A 23,785-nucleotide genomic window follows, 5' to 3' on the forward strand; every position below is an offset into this window, starting at 1 on the left:
TAGCTAAGGAGGACCTTGGAGTATATAGGTGTGTGATTAAATGACAATTTTACAAGCAATAGTTAGGCATTGTTCAGTACAATGTTTTTTAAGCACATTTATATAGCTGTTATCATTATGTGACAAAAACAGTCCTTTCCCAAGTTTTTCGAAAGTTCTATAAAACAAATGTCAGAATCCATATTCCAAATGTTCTTTATGAAAGACTCTCATAAAATTGTAAAGGTCTAATATTTTTGCGTGCATAGCATAACATGTGTTTTAATCAAAAGAGACTTTTAGTTGACAGAGTGACCTGGTGGGAAGCATGGATTACACATGAATTGAGAGATTAACTAAGAAATGAAATATCAAGACCAGCATCAAATTCTTACATTTCACTAGCCCACATCCATAAGTCAAGCAGATTTGAACTAAATTGACTTGTACATACCAGATTAAATCAAAATCATCTTGTATTTTGACCTATTAAGAATATACACACTCTAAACAACAATGAATAAAAGATATGTCTAGAAATTTTTGCCAAAATACCTTCTTTGGGAATTTTAAATTGCTTTTGCAAAAATGCAGTCAATTTTTTTAAAGTTTACTGCTTTTTGCTTTTTTTTTTGAGAACATTTTCATACATGAATGAACTGACATGAACCACAACTATGGAAGAAATATTTTTTTAATATGCAAGAAAAGTATTAAAACATCATCACTAAAGACCATTAAGGTTTTCGGTAATTTTGAGGAGAGTTTTATTAATGCAAATGAAAGTTGATTTAATTTTATTTATTTATTTTTTATTTTTTTATTTAAAAAGTCTGTTTGGGAGGAAATGTATTTTAAAGAGAAACATTGTCAATGCAATAATTTAAAGTATGGGCAAAGTATAGCTAAAAACCAGTTGGAAAAGGAAGCAACATCTTGTAAGAACACAGAAGAGTTTTAAAAAAAGCACAAGGGCATTTAAAAAGGAAAGGAAGATGCTGCATTGGAGCCTTTCTACTTTTAAATACCTTTTTCAAAGCTCCCAAAGGTACATATTGCCTCGGTGCAACTGTAAGATACCTAAGCCTAGAAATAACACTAAGATATCCTACCGTTCTTCTGAAGGGACGCCACTGGGTTTCAAAAAATACATTAAATTGATATACAGAATACAAGCATAATTTTTACCTTATTTCATCAGTATCAGGCATCTTATTGTAAGGTAAAATTGCCACAACTCTTTTCTTGTCATTGACAGGCTATTCAAATGAAAAATTGAAAATCAACTTCAATTTAAATATTTAAAAAAGAGAAAAAGAAAAAGTAAAAGAAAACATTTTTTGCAAAATTCTCAAAGTGAAACAAAACACACACATATAAATGCATATACTAAATACTCTAGCATTAAATAGAGAAAAAAATTAAAAATTAACTATTTCAATTTATTATATTTAACTATTTTTATTTTCAAACCATTTGGCAAAAGGAAAGGCTGATCAAAAAAGTTATGCACTAGCGGCGTTTACAAGGTCTTTTTCTATCCTGGAAAAAAATAGCTTTTAACCATTATCCATTTTTTCCCCAGGTAAATATGGATTTTTCTTCTTCCTGCTATTGACTGAAGTAAATTCTAGGTTTTTACCCAGAATGCATTTCTCTAAAGGAGTTTGTTTACTAGCTGGGTATAGATGCTATTGATGCTGGGTAAAACCGCTTTTTCGAATACAGGGTACCAAGGGCGCCCATATAGGGGGGCAAGTGAGGGCTCAAGCCCCCTTAGAAATGAGAACTTCCTTGCTTTTAGTGCTGTTTTTCTTTGCAAAAATGTATAAAAATTTCTTTTCCAGCCATTAATGAATAAGTTATTAAAAATGTCGAATTTTAATATCTCTAATCTGTACTGAAATCGGCTTCCATGGGGAAAATATTCCGCTAAACTATGGGGAAAATTTTTCAGCCCCCCCCCCTTAAAATTTTGCATATGGGCACCCTTGCAAGGTACAAGCTCTTCTTGCATGTGAACGGGGTATTTCCCATCCTGTTTTTTTTCTGGAGTAAGAGAGAAGAAATCCGAGGTACAAAAGTCTCATGTAAATGTGCTACTGTGCAGACTTTAAGTTCCCTTTGATTGAGATATAGTAATGTTGTGTTCCAAACCTTCATTTCCGATAAATGATGAGATGCTGTTTAAGAAAATGTTTTTTTTAATAGTCCAGAGAGTGGCGACAAAAATCATTCTGATTTAGTAGAAGCATTGCTCAGCTAGTGTTTGAGGTCAGCATTTCATGCAGTTTTTATTTTTTAGGCTCAACAGAGAATGCCATTTTTAGCTACCACTATGGCAGAGTAAATAGTACTTTTTAAGTATATTTAATCAACCAGGGACTGATGATAGCAGTGCAGCTTGCACTTAGGCATCATGATGTGGTTCCAGCTGCACAAATGATTCCTCATTGAACTTGGAGCTTTAGATGAACAGAATTGGCTTTCTAAAGAAAAAGTCATAGCCAACTTAAAAGTATAACAAAACAAAAAGGCATGGCAGATGTTTGAAAAAAAAAAGAAAGATGATGCTATGATGGAAATTTTCAAAAGAGTTGTTCCCAAAATACACCAACATTGACGCCGCCACTTAGCTGATAGTGTTCAAAACCAAATGAAGCACAATGGCAGAGAATGTACTTCTACTCCTCCTCCCATAAAAAAACTATCTTGTGTTGGTTTATCTTTTGAAAATTTAAATCCGAACATACAACGTTTGTTGCTGTCAATATATTTGAACTATTTACAAATCTTATGAAAAGCTCTTTTTAACATGCAGCATCAAGAAGTAAGTTAAAACTTTTTTTTATGAAATATATTTTTATCCTATTGCACAAATTACAAGGTAAAAAAACACATTAAAAACACTCAATTTAAGAAATTTTGTTTCGCTTTGCACAACTCAGGTTTTTAAAGGAACATATGGGTAGTTCTCGAAAGATGGGAGCAAAAAAGTTAATTCTGAGCAATTTTTAAAATTTTCAAATTTGACATCAATTTTGTTTTTATTCCATAGTATGTACTGTACACCTAGAACATCATATATAAGCATAAAAAGACAGCAGGTATTTATAAAAATTATTAAATATCAAATTCAATGATTGGTCTGTAGGTAACAGATTTTGGAAATGGTTGTCCCGTAAGTAACAGTTTTTGGACGTCATCGTAATGTAAGTTTCACAATTTCCGAACTTTTCAAATGAAAAATTTATTTTTTTTTATTAAATTCTGCAATTAAAAAGAGAGGATTAATAAAGTACTTGAGTGGCTTTATATAATGACCTTCAAATAATAAAATTTTATTATGGTTTCGTAGAATGCGGAAAAAAATCCCATCCATTTTGCCAGCGCAGGTGATAAAGTTGACAAAACTGATGCAGTTGGCGAAAACAGGAATTCCTCGCTGGTAACCCTTTGCTTAGCTTACGCTGTGAGTTGTCGACAATTGGGGTTTGCTTGGCGATTTTTGTGCAAAGAAGAGAAATACCTAAATATTAGAACATTGAAGAACTATTTATTAAAGAACTGCCATTCAGGTGTCGATTTATCGTCGTAAATTGAAAACATTTTATCGAAAATATCAGTAAAATAACAGATAATCACGCTCGAAATTTCAGAGTTATGAGTTGCTGCTGTATTGCTTACTTAAATGCATACGTTACCATCACAAACTTGTGTTTCTACTGTTATTTATGTAATGTTCAATACATAAAATGCATTAATTTTATGCAAAATACCAATAGATTAAAGAAATTAACATTATAATAACCTTTTTTATTAAGCTTATAAGATGGTAGATCATTTATAATAATGAATAAATGGACAGAATTATCGGCAAAAAGCAATTTGAACATCTCACATGTATGTTTAAGAAAAATAATTTTGCTTCAAAGATACTGCATAAAAGCATGTGAAAACACTTTAAAACAATTAAAAATTGATTTTGAGGATTGAAAAATACCTTTAAAACATGCACATCATATAGTACTTAGCTCTCAAATAATAACATTGTCCAGATCATAACTTTTGGACATACATCAAACTTCCAACTTACATTTTTCTAAAATCGTTTACAAAATAAATATTAGTCTTTATTTTTGTCATTTGTGGAAAATATTATCAAAAAATTATTCAGTTTGAGATTCATACCCTTATTTTTTCTTTTTAAACATATGGAAATAATTATTTAAAAAAAAAGTTTTTGATGGTACATTTGCTCAGTTAACGTTTTGAAAGTCCAAAATTGTGCCTTTTAGCAAGGAAAACGGTTTTTTAAAGGTATTTGAAAAGATTTTTTTTCATAATTTATGTCAATTCTTGTCTCTATACAGTATAATAATCTTACTCAAAAATATTTGAAAGAATAAAAATAAAAGTTATTTGGGGTTAAAGCTTCAAAGTTTAGGTTTATGTTTGCTCCCACCTTTTGAGAACTGCCCATATAAGTAATCATAATTTGTAATCATGATGATTTCCAAATCAATTGATTTGGAATCAATTTTGATGTCTATTACTGATATTTTTTGGCTAAGTTTAAGAAATAAAAAATTACTCATTCTCAAGAAGTTTTCTGTTTGTTTTTGATTATAAAATAGTTTTTGTATTTTAGCATATACTTTTAGCCAAATTCAAAAACTTGTAACATATTCAAAACTATGTAACTATGTATATTTGATCAAGTAATACCTCTGGTGGAGGAACAGGATAAACAAGTCTCTCTTTTTTCAAAAGATCTGACCAACTTGTATAGTACCCTATTAGATCCGATAGAGAATCAAACTGTCTTCCTCCAATGTAATAATCTCCACAGACAGCAGTAATTCTGTTAAAATAAAATAAGTACATTGTGTAAAGAAATTTATTTAAAAAAAAAAGAAGTTTCAGAATTTTTCAAAAAATTACATAATTTTTTTGTAAAAAAAAGCTAAATATGAATTTTAATAACACAAATAAACAAATCTTGTTTTCTCTTCTTAAACTAGTGTAATCATAACAATAAGAAAGGTTAATGATGATATTTTGAATAAACAAATCCCAAAGATATAAGGTCTAACAATAAATTTCTAAAATTAACAAAAAAACAGTAAAAAAAATCTTAAATAAAAATCAATATTTAAGTCATTGCCTAAGAAAAAAATCTTAAACCACTTATGTACCTCCGAGATATCCTCAAGCAATGATTTATTTTATAAGCCTTCTTAAACACACTTCATTGCTTCTTTGTGCATAAAGTGCCACATCAGCAGTTTCTTCTCTCCCTTTTAAACTCCTTTTGTTTTGTTTCCTTACTTTAACTCTTTTCAGAGCTTTTAAAAAATTACTACATTAACATTTTAACAAAAAACTTTTACACAAAAAAAAAAAAAAAAAACAAGAATGAAAATTTTCAACAAGATTACCTATTTTGTCTTTGTTTCCTTGAAAATATCTGAATTAAATAAAGTGATTTTAACATTTTGCACAATTTCACTCATTTATGAACTGAAAAACAGAAAGCTAAAATCCATTAACTCTCTACTGCCCTGACTATTTTTTCCTGTAGAACAAATATTAATAATGCACAGAATTTTCAGCAGTAAGTTACTGCCCCTGAGCCAGGGCCTAAGGCAGAACGACATGCACAATACCGGACATCCAGGTTATCAATCACATCTTGAGACTGCAGTTTCGTCCTTATTAGAACTCCTCAGTCAGGAATAGTGAATAACCTACTCTGCAACTTAAACAACAGTGAAGCTCTCTTACCAAATGCACTCTCCCCCCCCCCTTCTTTTTTTACACCAATTATTATCTGTACAATGCATATGACAAAGTAACTTTTCTACCTAAAATTATGGAAAATTCTAAAAAAAAGTTAGTTCAAAATATATAAGAAAAACTAGTTATTTTAATGCCCAAACCATACAAACAAAAATATTTACAAAAACAAAATCAATAGTGAAAATACTTGTTCCCAAATTTGCATGGCATGATTGCCATAATTTGTAGATGCTTATCACAATTTCTGGTTGTAAGTACATGATGAAATTTATATAGTAATTTAATCCAGCATGTTCCAGTACTCCAATATAGCATAGCCTAAAAATATCAAACTATATGTATATATTTTTTTACATTATAAGTTTTAATCACCTGAAGTGGTTTATTCCAGTATGTCCCAAATAAGAGAGAACATAAGATCCTGGTTTTCGATCACTTTCTCGAATGAGGTAACTTCCCAATTTACTAGCAGCTTGAAGACGAAGCTCTGCACTGTATCTATCCAATCGTCCATGATACCATCTATTTAAGAAGAATACATTTAAGGATTAGGATTTTTAACTAAAATATCAATGAGAATGATTTAATACAACCTAAAGCATTACCCAAATTTCATTTTCGGAAGTGCAAAAATGCAAATTTAATTATCTCTAAAAATAAATAAAAATACCTTCAGAAGAATTGTTGAATTTTACTTGAATTTACTAATTATCTTTATTTTACTTTCCCATCTTAGTTAACACTTTTTTAACATTTAACACACATGAAAACTAGGAAAAATAGGTTTTTGTAACAAGAGCAAGGAAATTTCACATACTTTTTATAATCGCGCCTGTCACTGGACTTTATTTTTTCCCCTGATGTTCAGAAAGCTAGGTTACGTAATATCCACTTTACTCTCCGTGTGGTGACTGGAGCAGAACAGTCCCAACGTAGTCCATGCGTGTCATTAGAGGCGACTAAAATGGACACCCAATCTCGGTTGTCATTTGTTTGAACCATAGGTGATTCATAACATTCCTATTAGGTGTTCGTTGAATTTTGCTTCAGCTACTGGTCTGTTTTAAAACTTCAGTTAGGGGACTAGTACAATAGATCTCTGGTCGCAGTGCTTGGTTCGGTTGAACCCCCTTTCTTTCATTTCATTTTATCCACTTTACTTGAGCCACCGTGCTGATGGATGGATGGCATCTGGGTCGTATGATGTCTGAAACGGTCCCCTTGAGGAACCGGGCGAAAGCCTCGTTGTGTTTAGCCTTGCACTCGTACAGGGTGGTTGTGCCGATGTCAACCTTTTACCACCTCACAGTTCCCAGCTCCCGTGGAGTTGGTGGCTGACTTGAAGAAAAAAACCAGCAACCTTGCTGCTGGAGGAGGTGAGGGTGCGAGTGTGCAACCAACCGACTGAGAGAGTTGAGGGTGCAGATGTGCAGGTCTGAAACTCGCCGACTCTGCAGTACGGAGGCAGGGAATACTCAATTTTGCACAAAAACGCAGCAGGCACAGCCAGGAGAGAGGGAGGTTGGCACAGGAGGCGAAAGCCACTGGGTCTGCCTTTCCCGAGAAGGTAGGAGAACAGGGGTCTGTCCAGGATTTTTTACAGGGTCCGTTTTTTGTGAAAAATCAAATAATTTTGTGAAAAATGAATTAACTTTGTAAAAAATCAAAAAATTTCGCAAAAAAAAAAAAAAAAAAAAATTTTTTTTTTTTTTTTGTTAAAACGAATTTTTAGAATTTAGAGATGGCACAAACTGCATCAATTAAACTTAAAGTTGAGTGTTTTCCTCTTCTACATCGAGAAAATCATTCTGGATTTTTTTTCTGATATTTGGCGGGGGGGGGGCATCGCTCTTTCAAATATCAATATTTATCTACCATTCTACATTATGTTAAATTATACTAGATATATTTCTGTACAGTACTTAAAATAATTGTAACAAAAATATAAATAAATAAAATAAAATTCAGAATAGGGTTCAGCATTCAACTTTTTGACCCAAGACACTCTTAAAAAGCACAGAATTTCGTTTAAAACTTTTTATTTTAACAAAAATAAAAAGATATTTCAATTGTTTACCTCTTAACAAAGCGTAATAATCATCAAAAATTCGAAAAATCGGATTCCCATAGCGGATGCAAAGAGATCGCAATTCTCAAAGTGAAGGCATCAAAAGTATAAAAAGGGCTTGTAAAAGAAATATTTTTGATAAAATAATTTTAAAATTGCATTTTAGAGTCCTATGATAAACATATCATTAATATCTGTGGACACAGTTGACCCAAAAAATAAAATAAAATAAACCATCTATTCAGCATTTTAATTTTTGACTCATAACAGAAAATGGAATTTTGCTTTTAAAACTTGAAATGAGAGTTCTAACAGAAATAAAGAGACTTTTCATTTATTTCAATCCTAATAAAGCGTAGTTAGCTTGAAAAAAGAACAAAATATGATTCTCAAATCGGACGTTAAAAGATTGCATTTTTCAAAATGTAGACATCTAAAGAAAAAAAAACGGTAATTAAAAGAGTTTATTTAAAGTTAATCATCCTTGTTAGCATCGAAAAATCAAAGCCCATATAATTTTCTCCCAAAATAACAATTAAACATCGCACCGCATCGTAAAAACGCAAATATTGACAAGCTGGCAAAATGATGAGAATATTTTCTAATCAAGTCATTATAAAGTTCAACGCCAGACGCTAAGTGGTGATAATTTTGAAGTTGGTAACCCTATCTGAAGCGATCATATTTTTTCCTCACCCTTACTATCCCTTTGCAGTTCTAAGTTCATTTCGCAGATATATATTATTATTGTTTATTAAATCATGAGCGGAGAAAAGTGATTACCAATGCCTTTTCAGAAAAGTTTACAACAACACCGCTGCTAATTTAGCTGTGATAAAACAAACAACCATTCTTTTTAATTGGCAGTAGCAATTATTTATCGCTTGCAGGAGCATCCCAAGAGTGCCGTTTTTTTTTTTTTTTTTCAAAATTAGCCGATTTTGTATAAGCTGATCCCTCTAATTTGACTTTAAAAAAGGTTCCAAAAATTATCGGTTTATACACAGAAATATGCGTTTTTTTGCTTTCAGATTTGCTCTTTCAATAAACAATTTGTGACAGATCCGATCTTGTTTATCAGAATTTTGTGAAGGGTCCGTTTTGTTTGATCGGAATTTTGTGAAAGGTCCGTTTGGGTTGATTGGATTTTTGTGAAGGGTCCGTTAACGGACCCAAATATCCTCTGGCCAGACCCCTGGAGAAACCAACATCTTTGGTTGGAGGTTTCAACTCCTTCCCCTGCACAAACTGCTGCATCTTAAAGAGTAAGGACAGGTCGACCAGAGTTCTATGCTCAAGCAGGGAGTATGTTTATGATGGCTGTTGTGAGAGAAACCTTCCCATCGGAGAGAAGTTATCTCACAATGATATTGAACGTATTCAGCTGGTCATCCTAAGAAGGACAGTCCTGATTCTTTCTGGGGATCATATGACGAAAATGCAAAAGGCTTCTTAACAAAAATAGCATTAGGAAGGCTTTGTCTTCTTATTGGTCATTGCACAATAAAGCGGCACCTTGCTTTAATGGGTGTCAATAAGGATCAAACTTTCTGGGGTTGCTTCTTTCTTGAGGAAAGTGTTACTCACATCACGTGTGATTCTGAAGTGTCTTTTGAATAGGTTTAAGCACCTCGGTTGTCATTTGTTTGAACCATAGGTGATTCATAACATTCCTATTAGGTGTTCGTTGAATTTTGCTTCAGCTACTGGTCTGTTTTAAAACTTCAGTTAGGGGACTAGTACAATAGATCTCTGGTCGCAGTGCTTGGTTCGGTTGAACCCCCTTTCTTTCATTTCATTTTAACCACTTTACTTGTTGCCAGTCTTGCATAATATAGACGAACGCGCAAACGGTGTTTGCAGAAAATTTTTAGCTCTGCACAGAAAATTTTTTTCAAACTGCTAACATTAATATTTTTTAAGGGAATTTTTAAAAAATCCCAGTTTATTTCTGTTAAAGCCTTTCTCCAAAAGCCTTTTAAAGCACTTGTGTGAAAAAATAATGGTTTTGGCAGTTTTCTTCAGTTGGTGAAAAATAAGCACAAACTATATGTTATTGCAAAAAAATAAATAAATAAATAAATAAAAAAAGCACTTTTTTTGTCTCTTTCATATTTGAATACAAATTTAATTCTTTATTCAAGGGTGAGTTTGGCAAAATAATTATTTGCAGAAAATTTTCTTGTTAGGATTTGTGTTTGCAGAAAGCTTTTCATTTTATCTAAGTCTGCTTGTTGCAACATTTTAATTTAATTCTTTATTACAGGTAAAAATAGGGAAGGTAACTAAAGATTTTGAAAATCTCAAAACCCCATCAGGGTACACAGTATACCAACTATTTTATATAAATCCATTAGGGTTGAGTTTAAGCTCTTTTTAAACGAGCTGATGTGTGCATCACATGACTTCCTTTTACTCCAATTTAATGTCATTTTGGCAGTTTTAATGTGATTCAATAGTTTACTCTCTAAATATCACCAACAGTGGTCAAATTGAAACCAAATTAAAAAAAAAAAAAAAAAAATTAAAAATCGCCAAATTTGTCGCCAAGTTGGCGACAAAACTTGGCGACCAAAAAACTGGCGATATATCACCAAGTTTTCGACAAATTATAACACCACTTGAGTTAACATTGAAATTAACAATGATTTCCCCCCAAAAAGGGGCAAAAGACCCCCTTTGGAGCATCCGAATGCAACCAAAAAGGAAGGTGCACAACTAGACCCCACTAGGAGTCTAAGTACCAAATTTCAACTGTCTAGGACATTCCGTTCTTGAGTTATGCGACATATATACACACATACGCACGTCACGAGAAAACTCATTGTAATTAACTTGGGGATCGTCAAAATAAATATTTCGGGTGTCTGTACGTTCCTAGGCATATATCCACGTGTGGTCGGGTTGAAAAATAAACTCAACATTCATTTGGGGTTGAGCAAAATGGAAATTAAGGTCGATTTTTGAGTGAAAATTTTTTTGTGAATACAATACAGTACAGAACCAATTATCCGGGAAGTTCGGGACCATAGCTATCCTGGATATCTGAATTTCCCGGTTTTCTGGATTGCTAGAAAGAGCTTTTGGCCGATTGTTTATAAAACTTAAATTAGTATAATAAATAGTAATAAGTATTGAAATAAGAAGAAAACAGTTCAGAAATGCTTATCAATATCGAAACATTAAAAACTACTAGTGAGAGAATAATTTAAGCACCAAAAACCTTAAGTTATTTAATAAGACCTGAGTCACATTAATTTTGAAAAGGAAAAAAAAAAACACAAATTTTCGATGTTTTAAAATGAGAGAGAATGAAGGGAAGGGCAAGAAACAAGCTTTTGAACTTAAATGTGCGATTCTTCTACGAAAGTGTACGAGAGAATTTGTGTTCATCAACGCGTTTTTTTCTCTCACTTTTTTTTGTAAAGGTTTGGCGTTTGCGATTATTGATAACTATTGCTTTTGCATTAAGTTAATACCAATTGCAATTTAATTTATGAGTTCCTGCAGGCTTATTACAGTCTTGCGTTTAACGATTTCTAGATTCCACCATCAGCTATCCGGAAAACTCGAGAATCGCGGCGTTTCACGCGCTTTTGAGACGTCACTTCCGCTCTAACCAGTTTTAATTAAAGGCCATTCAATTAAATATTGCATTATAATGTGACAATATTCATTTTTTTAGTTTTCAGTTCGAATAAGACACAACAATTTCAGACTTACGTGTGTACTTTTTAGTTCAAGAAAATATTCTGGAAATTTTTCCCCTCGCTAAAGACAACCCTTTGAAGTTCATTTTTGTAAACATTTTCCCCGAGTTTTAGATGAGTAATATGGTATTTATTAAGAAACCGCTCATTTTCTTTCAGGTATTTCAAAAAAAAAAAAAAAAGCTTAGTTTTTGAAAAATTGCCGAAAATGTGTATTTAAAAAAATGGCGGGAAATCGGCAAAAGGTTGCCGGTTTTCTGGTTTCCCGGTTTTTTGGTTCCCGGATAAAAGGTTCTGCACTGTACTTCCTTTTTTGTAAAAGGAAGTAAAAAATGCTGATTTTTGCATGTCTCCTCCTTTTATTTAGTTTTTACTATAAAAATGATTCATGAAAAGTTAAAGCAATGTACTAAAATATTTAGAGGTAGCTCAATGACCTCAAAGTTTAGAAAATATAGCAAAAATTTAAAATTATTGCATTAACTTTAAAGGGTTTTTTTAAAATTGCGCTCGGCATTGTCCTTTCAGACATGAGGTGTTTTGCAGTCCAGTAAAAAATTGAAGTGGCTCCAGAAGGTGTGAGGGCTCGAAAATCATTACTGGAACGCATGTCAAAAAAAGGGGGCAACTAAAGAGATGCTCCCCAGTCATAGGAAAGGTGTTACAAAGGACACAAAGAGGTGAATCGGCCAGATTGATTTTATGTAAATGGGCCTGCAGATAGTCATGTCCAGTAATTGTTCTAAAACAGGCGACTCCCTCAGCTCTGGGAAAGATAGAAAGACGAGAGTGCTGCTGGCCATCAAGAAGGCAAGGCCAGGATTTTCCATCAGCCATGTTCCTAAGAGCAGAAATTGTGCCATGCCTGATTTTGTTTGCAAGAAGTTTCCTGGCATTTCGAAGAGGAACTGAATAGAAAGATGGTTGGAAAGCAAATGCCTTTTTGGCTAAATCATCTCTCTGCTCGTTCATTCTCGTAGATTCCACAACATGAACTTTAAAGTTTTAAAACATTACTGTACACATTGACTTTAACGTTTTATTTGAAATTAAAAATGTATTTTGTCATTGCGCAAAAACTAAGACTTTCATCACTTCTAGAAGGATTTAATTTGACTTTTAATAACTTATAACAGGAATTGCTGTCGGTTTTCTCCATTGTTTAACACTGTCTTCGATAAGAGCTATTTCACATTTGGAATGATCCTTTACTACTTGTAACTATAATTACATCCTTTATCTGCTTAAAATCATCCTCCTTACACCGTTAAGTTTAGATTACATTCAAGATATCCAACTGGAGACTCGAACAATTGAAATACTATCATGGACTAATCTGTAACAAAATATTCTAAGATTTTATTTTAATTCAATTCAACTCCACATTGATTTTCTTTGAGTAATTTCTACATTAGCAGGAATTTCATTTCATATAGCATTTACCAACACTATCAGTCTTTTGCTGGATATACTGACCACTATCAAATGTAGCAAAACAAACAAGTCCTAATAAATATTACAAGTGATCAGAAAAATTAAGTGTGATTCTGAAATACCGAATTGTTGATGACTATCCAAATACTACCAATTTCAGAAACAGGTGATTGTAAGAAACTCTGGAAACTTGCAGTGCAGATACCTAGGCTTTGAAATCTATACAAACTATGAAAATGTGCATATGACATGACATAGTCCTTTCTCCTTTTGAAATTAATTCAAATAGAGCTTTGGTTTATATTTTGTTCTAGGCATTTATTTACACAATTGAATGCCTTTATCCTTACACCTTCTGCTAGCTTTTGACAATGCCAGTCTTTAATTGATGCAGCCTGACCTTTTATGCTAGAAACATTGATTAGGGAATTTTAGAAACTGTTTAAAGTTTTGAAATTCCTTTCCCAGCAACTTGGTAAATGGTCAGGTTTCTCTTTTTCAGTATGGTTACGGATTTCTTTTCCAACACAACTGCAATTTATAAATTTGTTATACTTTTAGAGAAATTAAGTATAAGCTTGAATACCTAACTGAATGTTTATACAATTTGAAATCAGTCTAGCCTTAAGAATCAAAATCAAGCCTTTAATTGTAATCTAAAATATCGATTTTTCTAAAAATTAAAATTTAAAAAAGCACTATTTCATAAAGGTACATATATGTTGTACTAAATTAGTTTTATTTTATGGATTATGTTTCGATTCAAGCTAGGGCAAGATTAAACTTTGTTTGTACAAAGTTGATGGGCAAAACTCTCAGCACCCCTCTTAATCTGCAAATGCATCAAAAGATCAAAACTTACAAATCCAACAGGGGGAGATGAGGTACGTTGGTCTGCTTTTCTATTTTTCATTTTTTTATCTCATTAAAAAATTGAATGAGCAGTTCTGAAATAAGGTTCATTGAACATTTCTCTTCATTCCAGATTTTTTTGAAATTGTTCAGTTCATTAACTTTTTTTACATTCATTTTTTAACAGAATTCTCTAAAGAGCACCAACGTGCCCTGGGCATGGGGTCCGTTGGTCCCAGAGTCGATCCTAGCAGGTGTGCACCGCACAAGGGCGGCCAAAACAAGGGGCAGCCACAGGCCACATCATATAGTTCTTTTAATCAAGCAAAATTTCTCAAGAATTTCTCACAAGATAACATAATAAGTCGAATGAATGTGCTGAATTTTAAATGTTCAATTATCAAAGTAAGTGCCGATTTCCCGACAGCATAGCATAGTTTAAGAAAAATAGATTGTTAGGGAACATTGTGTTGGTTCATTGCCCGTTAATATATCTACTCTTCACACACATGCTTCATTTGGTTGCAAAATTTGTGACAGAACCGGTAATCAGGCATGGATACGGGGGGGGGGGGGGGAGATGAGGGAAATGGCTCTCTCTTGAAGCATGAAAGGGTGCCTTCTAAAAGGAGCACTCAGGGCCCAGGGCGACCACCAGTGTTTACCCTCCAAGCTTTTATAGACCTAAACAATGAAGACATAACTTTATATATTATATTTAAAAAAAGCTATACTGATTAGATACTCTCGCAAGCATTTCGAACAACAAATTCTGTTTTCAACAATCGCGGATACGTGGAGAAACTGAAAAATTGCAACTCCCCTGAGAGTTAAACATATATGAATGACGAACTAAAATTTTGTAATTTTCCCCCTTTACAGCATTTTTTTCGAATTAAAATCACGAATGAACTGCCCAGTTTCAGATCAGGGCTTTTTCCCTGGGTAGTAAATTTAAACGTGGCTCCAAAACGAAGATCCATAAGGATGCCATGACCTCCTTGACGAGACTAAAGAAGGCTTAAAATTGCATTTTTAGGATTTTAATTTCGGAAAATTTTGCTGTTTGAACCACCGATCTTAAGGACCCAATTAAATCTCCGATTCACCCCTTCCACCTTAACCTAGTCAAACATAGCCTGAAAATGTTGGCTTTAAAATCCAAAATGTGTTTCCAGAGGACAGTCCTTCTTAATGTCATCAAAATTTGCTTAATGACATTTTTCGTACTTCTTTTTCGAAATTTTTGCGATGGACGGCCCAAAAATCCATTCCCGAACATTACTATCAAAGACAGTCTCAATTAGCATCTTTAGAGAGGCCCCTAATCCCGCCCCCTCAGTTTGAAATTGACTTTAGTTTCAAAAAACAGTTTGAGGGCGCACTGAACCCCCGCCCGCTCTTTGTCCCATCGTTATCAAACAATGCGTAAAATACGATTTTCTAAAAAACTCTGGAGGATAACTGCCTGGCTTATGTAACTTTTTACGGCGCTAGGGCATATACCCATCAATTGTCGAAGTGAGATGGACAAAAGTCAATAGTTGTGTTTTTCAGATATTAATATGGAAAAATATCCGAAAGATCCGCTGAAGCTTCCCCAGTTTTGTTAACGTCACCAAAGATAGCATAAAATTGCGCTTTTAGAATATCCACTTGGGAGCCCTAAAATCCTTCCTTCCCAAAAATAGCCTAAAATGGATTTTAGATAACAAAGATAACCCAAAACTGCTTGTTTAAAACTTTAGTTCCGGAAAATTTTCGAGAAGAGCGCCGCCGATCCTTTCTAAACTAAGGTTACAAAAATAGCTGCAATTTAATATCAGTTTTGAAAGAATTTTAGGAGAGAACTCCAACATTACTTTTCCAATGAAGTCTCGAAAAAGTTTTTAAAATTGCGATGTTCGACGTCAATTTCGAGAATTTCTCCATGCACCTTGAATGTACCCGACTCTTCTCTTCTTGCAACCAAACACAACCAAAGACTACTAAAACTATTTTTCGTACGCCAATTTCGATAATTTTCTGGGAGCAATCCCCCATCCCTTGATTCCCCCTTCTCCGTGCTTTCTCTGATGTCACTGAAGACAGACTATAAAATGCGTTTTTTTGACTAGTAAATTTTGGTATTGATTACTTTCTTCAAAGATATAAATTGTACCTAAGGAGTTTCTTACTATAAAACTTTTTTTCCTTTTTATAATTTCATCATTCTTGTTTTTTTTTTTCTTTTTTAAATTAGAACTTGATATAGAAATTTGAAGAAATGCTTATATGGATGTCAAAGATTAGTCAAAATATGCAAATTACTCTTGAAGGGCGGCACATTAGATCTTTGCACACGGGCCGCCGACACCCTAGGGTCGGCCCTGGTTGGTCCACATTATGAAAACATTTTGTGATAAATATTATCCAATATTGTAACTAACTAATGCTATTTCTATTTTGTGCTTAGTATGGGGAAAAAAAATAAGTTTAAAGATCAATTTAACATATTGAACTACAGTAGACCCTTGTTTTACGCAGAGGTTACGTTCCTTGGAAATGCCGTGTAAATCAAAACCGCATAAATTAAGACTTAATATTAGGGTTAAAATAGGGGTTAGGTTCTGTAAATAATAATAATTTTAAAAAAACTTCATTCTAGTGATGACTAATTGTATAATAAGTTTAATGTGCACTTATATCGATATCTATACATAACATGCATAAAGAAAACAAATTAATTTAGTGTTTATGAAAAGGAGCTGGCTATGATAGTCTTTCGACAGTGAAGAATTTTTCTCTGTAATTCTTTGCAGAGCATTAACGCATCCATGATCATTTCAATGATAGAATCTTCCTTCACTAACAAATCAGAAATATTATTTCTATTGTCAAGGAATGGCTCAAAATTTTCAATTTTAACGTTTTTGGTTCTGTGTCATTGATGTCGGTATCCTCGTTGCTTTTGTCCCCCTTTGTCATTCCTAAAAGCTCTTCTTCCAGTGAGTTCTGAACTGTGTGAGTTCAATAACTTTACTTCTGGAAAGAGCTCTGGAAAAAAATCGCATAAAATGCCTCCAGTGGCTCAAGCTTGATTATTAGCAGGTTAAAATGCAGTTTACATGTAATCTGAAATCTTTAGGAGTTTTGATTTTGAAAGAGGGGAAAATTTTATCTGTTTGCAATGTCGCATCCGCATAAAACCAAAACTTATCCACGTAAAATAAAGGTGCCAAATCTTAAACCGTGTAAAATAAACCCGCGTAAAACGAGGGTCTACTGTATTTAATTAACTGACTAATAATATTTTTTCACTATTTATACCAGAATTATCTACCCTTTCTCAAGAATCAGCACAACTTGGGCTTTACTTGTCATCAACTTCACTGTTGCTAATACCTACTATAATATTTATTTTCTAATTCTTCTAAAAGCTTTCATTTTCTGTGGGTTTTCTTTAAGTTGGCCAACGTACCCTGCATTCTAGGTCTGAAGAAAATGCCGTCTTAATTTTTACTTTATGACAAAAAAAAAAAAAATAAATAAATAAAGAAACTACAAATAATTTTGAACAAAAAGAACTTAAGAGATGAGTTCAATTTATCACTCCATTCTTCATTAAAACCATTATTTAATAACTAATTAGTAATGTTCATTAGTCAGCAGCAAAAATTTTTAAAATTAAGTTGCAGACTGATCAAAATTACTCAGTACTGGAAAAAGAACAATACAATTTGTTTGACAGCACCATGTAATTCTGTTAGAATATTACGTGCTATTGCTATTTGTTGAAATAGCAATAGCAAATAAAAATATTCATACAATGGATGCTCATTAGAATGACTGGTTGTCCAAACACATACCAAGACTTAGATAAAGTGAAAAGCTTTCTGCGAAAACAAATCCTAACTGGAAAAATTTTCTGCAAATAATTATTTTGCCTAACTCACCCTTGAATAAAGAATTAAATTTATATTCAAATATGAAAAAGGCCAAAAAAAAAAAAGTCCTAAGAACAATCACTTAAGTTTTTTTACAATAATGTATAGTTTGTGCTTAATTTTCACCAACTGAAGAAAACTGCCAAAACCATTATTTTTTTTCACACGTGTGCTTCAAAAGGCTTTTGGAGAAAGGTTTCAACAGAAATAAAGGGGGATTTTTAAAAAAAATTCCCTTAAATTTTTATTATTATTATTTTTTTTTAAATTAATGTTGGCAGTTTGACAAAAAATATCTGCAGAGCCAAAAATGTTCTGCGAACGCCGTTCAAGTGTTCATGCAAGACTGCAGATACCTTTCCTATACCGAGAGGTTGTTATAACATATTGTATGTTATTTAGTCATTCTTTAAAATGTAAGAATAATTTCTCAAAGTTATGCATCGTTTTAAAAGATAATCCAGAAAATAAGATAATTTAAAAAAAATTCTTTAGTTTCTTTTTCTTTTTTAAAATTTTATGTTACAATACTAAAGATAAATTTTAAAATTAATATGGTTACTGACAATAACAAAGAAAAGGCAGTTATTTTTTTAATTAGATAATTACTTCTTTCGATGTTTTTTTTTCCCCCAAGTATACTCATATTTTGATATTGTAGTTTTTTTTTTTTTTTACTTTTTTAAAAATATTATGTCTACCTATTCTGTGAGGTTTTCATCACTCCTCTGACCCTATTCACAACAAATAATTTCTTTCAATGGAAGTATTGTACTTTTTGAAACATAAAAAATGTTTAAATGCTGTCAGCCTCGGTTAAACGAATACCGTAGCTTCCAAGAAATATTATTCGAAAAAGCGGGGGCATTTGATTATGCGGGGAAATTTTATTTAAATTTCCTGGTTGACAACTTTTGTCTTAAAACGTAATAATAAATCAATATCTAAGTAATAGAAGAAAAAATGTTTTTAATTAAAAAGTGTTTTAAATAAGCTAAGTAGTCAACAAATGCAATTACAATATGAATATTATAAATATGTAACTTACAACTTGAGGTATTAAATCTTTGTTTCGATACTTTTTTTCAGTTAATATTTTTTGGAGAAAGACCATAATAGTGGATTCCGTGCTCAAGGTATTTTGAGAATACTTTTCTAACTTCAATTGCCGCGTTTTACGTAACTAATATAATTTTTAATTTCTCGTCCTCTGCAATGTTTATATTTCTTTGTGTTTTTTAATTTAATTATCAACTGTCTGTTGGTAATAGCAACTATAAAAGAAACTAGATAGAATAGTGGAAATGCTTTGATGGGATATATGAATGTTGTTCTTCCCACCCGTCGTTCGCTGAAAATTACTATTTTAAATTTTTACACCAATAATTGCTCTTATATTTAATTTATTCTTAACGTATTCAAAATTTTTCTCAACAAAAATAAATGCGAAAGCTGATCACAATCATTCGATTATCCGGGGGGGGGGGATTATTCGATTACACCTTTGGGGAAATATTCGGTTCTGGGACATTTTATTCGTATGGTGGGGTATTTGTTTATCCGTTACCCGATTAAGCGGGGCCCACAGTATTACTTTTCAAATAGATAGTCGTGAAGAAAATTAAAAATTCACATTTAATTTTTGACGTTATATTACAATGAAAGGTTCAGTTTGTACGCTCTAAAGACGTTAAAATAACGTTGCATCTATGGACTAGGGAAGGAGACTTCATGCATTGGTTGCTATAGTAACGGAAGGGTCGCAGTAATAGGAGATTGTTCTATAGAGCGTTGACTGCAACATTAAAATTACCATCCAACTTGCCCCATGATCCAACGAGTTCCATTCCCCCCCAACTATCTTCTATATATTTTTGAGATAGAAGAAAATAAAAATGCACATTTTTCATGAGTACAGTACCTGTACAAACAATGTTAAGCTCAAGAGAATTTTGGAAACCTTAAAATTGGAAGTTTTTTTTTTTTTACAATGATGAAGCCGACTTTATCAATTTATGCATATTCCCTTTAAAACAAAATATTAGCCAGCTTAATTGTTAACAAATTGGAATAAATTAAACCTAGTAAATTTTTTGCTTAAAATTTCGCTTTTATACTAATGTAGGAGAAAGGAATCTATTTTCCAGGTGAATAACACTTCTTTACTTGTCATAATTTTGCACTGAATCAGGACTCTTCAACAAACTTGGAAACAACCCTATTTCCCAAATCCAAGCATTTTAACTAGCCATTAATATTTACAAAAAGGCAAAAACAAGAGTCAAGCTATAAAATGAGAAAACATATGCATTAGCATGCTATAATAATAACAATAAATATTAAATCACACTTACTGTGTTTGAGGTGGGGCAGTGAGAGAAATATTGACATTCTCTTCAAAGAAATCGCCTTCTCCCAAGAAGGGGTCGAATTCTTCTTGCATATTGCCTTCACGTACATCTTCCTGACTCCCTGGAGTACTGTGGGAATGCCTTCGCAAACGATTTTCTAGATCCTCTTTAGTATGATCTGCCATGATCGTGTCAAGTCTTGCATATCAAGATTTAATCCACTTCCATGAGTTTTAAATGCCCTTCCAGAGCTTCGATTACGTTTATGTATCAATAATGCATATTACATGTATCTTGTGTAAAAGATTAGTCAAAAGTTAGCAAGTATTAAGATTATACAATAAATTAATAAGCCGTCACCGTACCTTATTCGTTTACATTACTTCATGAAAAACTATCAACTTTTCCATTCACTGCTGCTAGTAGTACGGAGAACCGCGGTTGCCTACATGAATGAAGGCTGATGGGAAACAGAAAGCGACTTTTTTCAATATCGGTCATGAATGGGTAATGCATTTACAGAAATGTAAAGATATTCTTGTAATAGATCCTCTGCGTTGTCTATTTTTTGACGAAATACTTTTTAACTGCTTTCATAGACGTAAAACTTTGCAATCCCAATGTCTTGAGCGATAGGCAGAGGCAAATTTTTCGCAAAGTAATTAATATATAAATAAACCGTGTAGTTTGCTACGACTATCTATGTAGTAACTCCTGGAAGTATTCTGATCTGAAACTGAAAAGTTATTAAAGAGCAATATTTTTTCTGCTGGGAGACATTTATCATTATATTTTTGTGCACATAATTCTTCTTGTTGGCAACATTTTCATTGTTATGGTTTTTCATTATGGCTGCCATGTGCGTTGCGTAAATGCCGGTCGTTAGATTCTATATAAAAAAAAAATATATTACCCATTAAATTCTTCTGAACTTTGTTGTTGAAAAATTCTCTCATATAAGTTATTTACTCTCCGCATCACTAAAGCCAGTAAATGATCCATATGCCATGCATATTAAGGGAGTTGTAGTTTCATCGTCTCCTGTCAAAGTTATGTTTCGTCATTTTTCACATTTTCGCAGACGAACGAATCTTTGTAGAGTTTCTGGAATCGTAGACTCTACATGCTTTCGTCGTGCCCAAAATTTGACTAATCTAAGAAAAATATTCCATCATTACTGTGAATTCCTTAAACTTGAGGACAAATCTCTTTTTTGATAGTAATTATGTGTACCGCAGTCAAACTGCTTTGTTTTGTTCACAGAAAAAAAATGATGAAAACGATGGAGCAAGTTCAAGCAATAGTGATGATGGGCGAATCTGATAACCCATCGGATTCAGATCAGACTTTGCAGTCCTATCCTAAATCACAACAAATAGGTGCCCTCGCTCCTATGACAGTGCCAGAAGTCTGGCCTTTAGTTCCTGTAATAGCCGTCAGCCGCAATCCCGTCTTTCCAAAATTTATCAAAATAATTGAGGTTAGTAATTGTACCTGAAAATTACAATTACAATGTTTTTTGTTGTGTTTTGATTGTTTAAAAAAATTTCAAACTTAAAGCTAAATAAATGAAAGAACTTTTCACCTTCTCAGATAAAATACCAATTCATTCTTTTTTGTACATTAACTGCAGTATATTTTTTTTATCGTTCACCATCTCCGCCGATAGCCAAGGCGGGAGTCCCTAGTCTATTTTATAGCCCCCTCCCTCAGATAAAAGTACAGTGATCTCTTGATGAAACTACAGTGCATTACCTATCTGCAGAATTGAGTAGCACAGGGGGGAGAAAAAGAGCACCTGTTGGCCCGGTCCCGAGATTGGCGGAATATATGTCTAGAGACGTTAGGAGAAAACAAGATGGAGGGGACCCATAAAAATCATTTGTGGCGGCCCCAAAATTTCTGTGCATGCCCCTCGGCACAGGTGCCGTGGATAATAAAAATCCTGGATAAACCGCAAAAGGACCAAACTGAGTGTCTAATAAGTCAGAAATTGTTCTTCCTCAAAAACTTTGCTGCATTGATGCATAATACTTTCTAGAAACAGTAAAGATACATCAAGTACAGTAAAAATGTTTTGCATTTTTGCCTACCAGAACTTTTCAGCGATAAAGAACAAATGTATGTGGGATGTAGACTTAGATAATTCCCCTTTGAATAAAAAATTTAATTTATATTGAAATACATAAAAAAAATCCTTTAAAATCATTTATTTTTTGCAATAACGTATAGTTTATGCTTATTTTCAACTGAAGAAAACAGCCTTAACCATTATTTTTCCCCAATGTCAACCACATGATCATTATCATTATTTTCATTTTGTAGTGAAAAAGTTCATGTAGATCTGAAACTACTGAAGTTGCTGACAAAGATAAAACACAAGCTACCTACTTTTAACTTGAAAATTTTATCAAGATGTTTGATTTTGTAAACAAATCGGTATAAACAGCAACTCATTTAAAATTAAGTAAAATAAATATTGTATTTTCATAGGTATTTTCTGTTAAAAAAGTGTAAAATTAATAAGGTGCAGATTATATGCTACCGCGGATCATCTGTGCTTTTTTTTCTCTGTAAAGTTGTTTATTTTATATAGCTTTAATGGGGGTTCTTCTTACGGGATTCATGCTGTGTAAAATGAACAACCTCATTCATAGTAGAAGCAGTCTCCATTTGCTCCTTTGTCTTTAAGTAATTGGTGTACTATAATCATGATTGCAAGAAGAAATCATTATTTTTTTAGATTAATTTTGCGTAAGGAAAAAGCAAAGAAAACAGAGCAAGAATGGCAGACTGGAAAATATTCGATTATTTTTTTTTATTTCCCTTTTTTAAAAAAATTAATGTAAGCAGTTAAAAATATTTTCTGCAGAGCCAAAAATTTTCTGCGAACGAAGTTTGCACGTTTTCTACATTATGCAAGACTGGTGGGATGAAGAAAGCAAAATAAATAAATAAAAAAAGATTCATTGGTATTTGGTTTTTCTACGAAAATCAATGTTACTGATTGTTGATTGATTCGCGGATAATCCGTTTACGGATAATTGGGAGTTTACTTTATAAAAATTATACTATGATTGCGAGGCAGGCCCCCAAAGCCCCTAGTTTCTGATGTGGCTGACATGGACTCTTGTCAGCCCTATTATTCACACATAATGGATAAATTGGTCTCAATCTCTAAAAAAGATGTGCCTGAATTTCAAAACTTGTATTTATGGATAAGTACAGTAGAGTCTCAAAAATCCGAGGTGTTGGGGCTCACGCTACCTCCGCTAACTGAAAACTCGGATTATCCGGAAAATTCTTAGCAATGGAAACTTTACGCTTTTTGGATGACATAAGGACGTGACCTTTTTAATTCTTTGTCTAAGGAAAAGGAAGTGTTGACTTAACGAAAAATTTATCACTCAAATTACAAAAGAAATTTCCATTTTTATTAACCTAAAGGTTATTTGACTATTTTTTTTCCCAATGTTTGAAAAGGTTGATGCGTGCAAACTCATAGGTAACCAAAAAACGTGTTTTAACTATCCCTGAATCCGTTTCAGTGTCCTCGTTGAGATGTCAGAAGGTATATGTGCGTACTTATGTATGTCTCTTGCGGGACATAAAAATGGTTAGCCGTAGAAGGTTATAATTTCCATCATACAACTTGAACGCCTC

General features: G+C 32.8%; 2 protein-coding genes across 2 annotated transcripts in view; one reads left to right on the top strand and one right to left on the bottom strand.

Moving 5' to 3' along the window:
• Nucleotides 1–20,549, bottom strand: part of LOC129219700 (ras GTPase-activating protein 1-like) — an 83,772-nt gene extending 63,223 nt beyond the window's left edge. The window contains exons 1-4 of the mRNA XM_054853982.1: nucleotides 20,126–20,549; nucleotides 6,154–6,303; nucleotides 4,708–4,843; nucleotides 1,168–1,238 (exon numbers count right to left, since the gene is read on the bottom strand). Coding sequence (XP_054709957.1) covers nucleotides 1,168–1,238; nucleotides 4,708–4,843; nucleotides 6,154–6,303; nucleotides 20,126–20,307 — 539 coding nt within the window. The 5' untranslated portion in view covers nucleotides 20,308–20,549. The remainder of the gene's footprint in view (nucleotides 1–1,167; nucleotides 1,239–4,707; nucleotides 4,844–6,153; nucleotides 6,304–20,125) is intronic.
• A 454-nt stretch (nucleotides 20,550–21,003) lies between these two features.
• The window catches only part of LOC129221453 (lon protease homolog, mitochondrial-like), a 66,108-nt gene continuing 63,326 nt past the window's right edge, over nucleotides 21,004–23,785 (top strand). The window contains exon 1 of the mRNA XM_054855934.1: nucleotides 21,004–21,602. Coding sequence (XP_054711909.1) covers nucleotides 21,348–21,602 — 255 coding nt within the window. The 5' untranslated portion in view covers nucleotides 21,004–21,347. The remainder of the gene's footprint in view (nucleotides 21,603–23,785) is intronic.

Source organism: Uloborus diversus, chromosome 4, assembly GCF_026930045.1.
Source record: "Uloborus diversus isolate 005 chromosome 4, Udiv.v.3.1, whole genome shotgun sequence".
Taxonomy (NCBI): domain Eukaryota; kingdom Metazoa; phylum Arthropoda; class Arachnida; order Araneae; family Uloboridae; genus Uloborus; species Uloborus diversus.